The sequence below is a fragment of the Diadema setosum genome, chromosome 1 (genome assembly GCF_964275005.1).
Source record: "Diadema setosum chromosome 1, eeDiaSeto1, whole genome shotgun sequence".
NCBI lineage: Eukaryota > Metazoa > Echinodermata > Echinoidea > Diadematoida > Diadematidae > Diadema > Diadema setosum.
Genome location: NC_092685.1, coordinates 51728907 through 51735121, shown reverse-complemented (window position 1 = coordinate 51735121; position 6215 = coordinate 51728907). Strand labels below are relative to the sequence as shown.

Below are 6215 nucleotides of genomic sequence, written 5' to 3'. Positions count from 1 at the left end.
TTGCAGTGCAGACTCCCCCCCCCCCCCCCTCCTCCCCCTCCCCCCTCCCCCTCCGTCATGGTTATAATGTCTGGAGGTTATCCATTTTGGGGTTCAGGCACATAGCAGATCAAGGTATGTTTTTCTAAGTGCTCAGAATGGTTATTAACCGAAGCTGTTTTATGATACCCCAAAACTTTCCTCGTAGATTCTGCTGATGTCTCAGATATGAAATACATACACGTTCATGATATTGACTTACACAATCTGCGGTTGATGCTGTTTTTTATGTTCAGCTGCAAAGTGAATCATGATGTTGTTGTAGGAGATAACTGTCGCTAAGAGAGTCGATGGTCTTTGATAGAAGCATCAAGCGACGGACGTTCTCTGCTGCTATTAGACACCCGGACGCGTGCATACTTGGTAAGACTAGAAGCTAATGCCTCCGTTCCTTGGTACTTCCATTGCACATGATTGTTCAGTAAGTTTTATCTATGCGACCCTTTAATTAAGAACGTAGAGCGATTTCCAATGTGCTCCATCGGAGAGTTATCTGGCTTGCAGTCACAGAAAAAAGTCCGGAATGTTACATGATTCATATTTTCTGTTTGTTCAAGAATGTGCAGTGTTCTCATGGCAAAGATTATTACTTGCATGCAATAGGAAGTGGTCTCCCTTTCTCCCAGCGATGTTGTCGCTCCCCAGCGTCCCTGGACTTTCGGCCAAGAAGCAGACGATTAATCTCGTCCAGCCGTTTGTTGAGGTCGTCTGCTCGTCTAGCCAGGTTGTTCATACCTCCTCGGAGTTCGCCGACTTCCCGCTCGATGCCGCTGTTTTCCCGCTTCAGCTTGAGGCTGACTGACCGGCAGGTGTTCACTCGCGTCTTTAGCTGCGAGAAGGTGTTCCCGGTGACGGTGAAACTCTTCTCGATGGTCATCTGCTTGGTATAGAGCTCCCAGGTTTTTTCCCGAAGCACAGCCACTTTTCCTGCCATGTGTTTCATTTCCCTAAAGGTAGCGTACTCGGGTGGCTGCTGGGTGCTGTGCTGTAAGATCATGGCCTCCCGGTCGATGCCGATTTGTGGTAAGCGACCTCGCGTGTGAATATGTCTCGGCTGCACAGGCATCGTCGAATAATTCTCAACCCCTGCACAAGTAGCTTCTTCTACGAACTGAAATTTACTTTAATAAAAGTCACAGAAATGTGATATGATGAAGCAGAAAATGGTAAATGGCTGATTTTTCCTGTCCTCTCCGTGTGCGACAATTTCCTAGTCTCAAGTCCGTCAAGACTCTGTATCCAAATGTCCTTTTAGGATTGACGCTGCCGCTCTCGGGTCTTCAGATTTGCATTTTCCGACGGTTAAGTCATGACTTCTGTGACGGACGACTGAGAAGTAAATCGACAATTCTTAGAGTAACACAATTTCATCAACAGAATGCTGGCGTGTCTGTGAGTGTTACAGAATGCTCCGAATTACTGGATCGCGAGGAAAGAGGTGTCAAGCGAATCCTCCTGTGTTTTGGTGGCGGGAATTTACGGATGTGTTCAATGGCAAATGAGTCAACCGTTGCAGCTGTAGTGATCAAAAGCAACTTGAAGCAGGTTCGCGTTTGTTTCGACCATGAGGTGTCTTTCTTCTAAGGAATCACCGCGGATGTCTTTCGCTATATACCATTTGCCAAGATTCCACCTGCAGAGCAATTCTGGTCACTTCGCACAGATGGCAGCGAATTTATACCGCCCCCTCGCGAGAGATCATTAGTACTGCTCCCCTTCCCCGCCTAATTAGCACGAACTCGGGCGTGTGCGCAGTTAGTCGCTATGTTTTTCTTTAATCTAATACTCATATCGCTCGGGTGCGGACTTTGTCTGGCAGACCCGCCTTTACCTGGCATACTGCCCAGTGATTCAGTTAAGATTCCTGCTCTTTCATATCTTGTACTTTCTTCGGTCTTTCATGCTGTTGTTGATTTCATTCATTTCGCCTTTTCCACTTGTGACGTGTACAGGAGCAAGATATATTTGGCAAATCATGGCCTAAGTTTAAGGTCGACAGGTTTCGTTGAAGACAGGTACGCGTGCTTGAGACCACCATGGCCTATTTACAGTTTGGTTTATTTTTAGCCACGCCATCTTCAATTACACGTTCTTGAGTTGCGCTAACACGATTTACGAAGGTGAGACTTCCGCGCCAAACTGACAACAACGCACTTGACATATCCACAGAGCTCGGCTGTCTATTACGACCAGCTGATCACATCACGTCTTATTTGTTTTATGACACCGCACGCAAGTACCCTACCCCGGGTAAACCCGGTAGTGATTTCGGCGGATGTTTGAGTGATTTCTTAAGATGTATCATTTAGCATGTCTCCATTCATCGCTGTAGTCTTCTGAATTTCTTTAGAGATGACGTCACAGTGTCCTGGATGAACACCAGCACATGTTACTCGATGCCGACAGTTGGTAGGGCAGTGTTCAACGTCCTGTTTCCTCTACACTCTGTCATATGCAAAGATGAATGACAAAATACGTTATGCAAATTTTACTCAATGTTAACAACATTATTTGGCTGCCTTCTCAGCACTTTTGTACTGAGAAGGCAGTACAAAGCAAAACAAAACAAAACGACAAGTTTTGTTACACTTCTCTTGTTAGATGGGGCCTATTGCCGTACATGCCGATATGTTTACGTGAAAGCAGGTAAATGCCCGTGTGAGGTTTACAAATCGTCCTGATACAAATATTCACATTGATTTTTCATATAAAAACAAGTCAGAAAAGTTGTATTTCTCTCGAGTGGCTTGCAGGGAATCTGCTTTAACTGAAAAATTTGATGTCCATTTAACGTTGTCGGATTATACTTTAAATCGTGCGTATTTTCGGATTTACAAACGGCACGAACCAAACATAAGCAATTATTGAACATATGACATTTCGAAGTCGCATTGAACTTCAAAATGTTGAATGACATCACTCATTACATAATACACGCACCAAATTCCGACCTACTCTTTATTTGGTATTCAGATTCAAGATGCATGAATGGAGCATATAGAAATACCATACACGGAAGAAGAAACCCTAGGCAATATTGTCCACATAGTAAGTATTATTACATACCAACTGTGTACCTGTACCTAATAAATGACTGCCTCGTTATTGTGACACAGCATAACTACATAACTACAACTAACCTTCACAATTATGATCTTTCAAATCTATCATTATTACGAAATCGGACTGACAGGATGATATTTGCATCCGTCTTGATTATCATAATTTAGCTAGCTCCATACAAGAGTAATTAAGAAAGAAAGAAATGAGCATCCATTTTAGTGTTCCCCCTTACTCTCGTTTGTTTTGCCTTGTTCAGTCTCCATCTTGTGGACTTTTAAGTCTCCCTACACATCACAGTGTCCTCGACTCTTCCTCAATCCAGAAAGAAAGAAGTGAGACCACATCCAGGGGCAAATTATGGCTAATTAGCGAAATTAGCGCAGATAAATCAACCACATTTCCTCGATCTTGAACCTGGACGGGCGTAACGATGAGTGCGCTAATTACTTCAGAAGACTGAGTCATGCGCCTACAAACCTTCAAGGAATGATGCAACGTAACCGTAAAGTTATCATGAATATTTCGATAGACTCCAAACAAGATGTGACATCGTCCAATCATGACGAATTTTCATTTTTCTTAAATCTCCCGAGAACGACAAGCCTATTGATTTTCTTCTTATTTTTGTAGTTTTACGTTTACAGTCATGTTTTATCGTGTACAGCTAAACAAAAATGAATCGTCGTATCAATCAGATTTTCTGGGGCCACTGTCTAAGTATTAATCTACTATACATCTGTCTTGCACACTATTCGTTATAAATTTTAAAGAACGGTAGAGCGGCTGCCATGAATGAGAATGTAGTCAATCTGTGGGGGGGGGGGGGGGGGGTTCCCCTTATTATAGGTTTTCCCGCCCAATTTCATCAAATTCGTATTCGATTTAACGATGAGGTCATTCAAGTTAGAGTGAATTTGAATGATCGACGAGATCGACATTCAAATTCAAAACGGTAACTAGTTCATTCAATTTGATTTCGTCAGCATGCGATTTCATGAGTTTTTCACACAAGGGTGTAAAAAGGGCACTCAAATAAAAAAAAAAAAAATGCAAGTGCAACGCATTCAAATTCGCATCAGCGCCCCCCTGGCAACGCCTGGACAGCGTTAAGGAATTCAAATTCACGACAAGGGAAACAATTACAAAGTATGGGCAGTCTTTTTCGTTTTTGCTTTTATTCTATGTAGTTACTCAGCTGTTTGAATATGCAAAGTTAACTTAATATATACCTTGAAATTTGATTTTCGACTCATACCATATTATAGCTAATAACTCGTATAACCCCACTTTCAAACACATACATCTACACTTTATTCATATACATTACAGAGTATGCGTGAACATCTCGAATACGGACAGAATTAGTGGATGAAGCATGACCTTGACAACCAGCAAAACTGGCGATATAACCCTTGAGTGAAATAGGTCTATCTACAGCTGATCCGATTGCGACAACTTATGATATGGACACGGGGAACTAAGGAATGGAATCAAAATGGATCAATATGTATTTGGACGTATAGGACCCCTAAGATATAACATTCTGAGATATGGCTATTTTCTAAATGTTACATCCATACTGTTAGGGATAATTGAAAGTGACAGAAAGGTCGACAGGAAAGAAATACATTCAATACAATTAAGATAATTAAATGAGACGTGGAAATGAATATGAAATTGTATCATCGTACGTATCAATCGTATGGCAGTGAAAAAAGGCCCGTAGAAAATGAGTATGTTGATTGAATTCGAACATTCAAAGTGCGAAGTTGTGTTGCTATTTAAAGATGAAATTGAAATGGTATTTGGCACGAATTTGAACGCCTATCCAGCTGGCGCGAAATTGAATGCCAACTTTGATTCGTTACATTGAATTAATTTCTCTCTAAACTGAATTAAATGAAATCTAAAAGGAATGACATGAAATGAAATTGAATACTCAAAGAATTAAAATGAACCGTGAGAGTAGAGCAGTGACTAAAATCACTTGAATTTGAACGCCTTTTCATTAATTCGAATGCAAATCTGATGAAATTGTGCGGTAAAACCTAATTTTACCCCCGCCAAGGAGGTTGTCTATTTTTAAATTTGCAGTTTGTGTGTTTGTTTGTATGTTTGTGTTTAGCAGTATATTACTCAAAAAGATACATTCGGATTTTAACTTCATTTTCAGAATTACTTCTTTCGGTAATATAGGAACAGGTAATTAACATTGGTATTATGCACATTCTTTCAGGTGTATTATTTTGCATACATTGTTTGTTAATATGCATGATCCCAGTTTTTTGTGTAATATGATGATGCCCGTATGTCACCAGCGTCCTCCTACAAAACAAAAAAGCCCCTCATGCCCTCGACATAATTCAGTGATTTGGAAGACATTCCTCTTTATATTTATATCACTGTGTGACGCATTTTGTACTGTGTCTTACTGAATGAAGCGATGCAACTACCCCTCAGTGCCCTCAATCAACAATTCACTCATTAAACGGCTTCCTCACTGAAACAGTCAATCAATCAATCAATCCCTCAGCTTGATGATTTAAGGAAGGAAATCTCACGATTCATTAGAGCGTTATTCACGATAAGTCATTGTAGAGGAAGAGTCATGATACGCCGTAATGTAAATTTAAATACTTATCCTGTCACTGTGCGAAATTAAACATGATATCTGAGTATTTATGTTACTGGCTTTCTTAGAGCGATGTTTCCTTGACACGTGCCGTGTTAATGGTGACTGGCTGTGATTGATGACGAAGGATACGAGATGTAGTGGTAGTGTGTGGTGTCAGAAATAATAATAGTATTAGCACATGTGATAATAGCAATGATGATGATGATGATGATTATGATAATAATGATAAAAACAGTAATAGTAATAATAATAATGACAATTCGATTATTACTATTATTATTATTATCAATATTATTGTTATCATTGTTACTATTATTATCATTTATAGTATGATGTCAAACAGTTATAATAACAATAATACTGATAATGATAATAATCAATAGTCATATTGTATGGCGCATTTCCAGCACGATATTGATCATTTTAATTATCATGCATTGACCTATAACTACTCAATATCATTGTTCGTTGATTAATT

General features: G+C 40.1%; 1 protein-coding gene across 1 annotated transcript; it reads right to left on the bottom strand.

The window, feature by feature from the left end:
* Positions 1 to 625: 625 nt before the first annotated feature.
* LOC140245989 (uncharacterized) lies at positions 626 to 1036 on the bottom strand. The gene has a single exon (XM_072325443.1). It carries the CDS (start codon positions 1034 to 1036, stop codon positions 626 to 628), a length of 411 nt encoding a protein of 136 aa, XP_072181544.1.
* Between the last annotated feature and the right edge of the window lie 5179 nt (positions 1037 to 6215).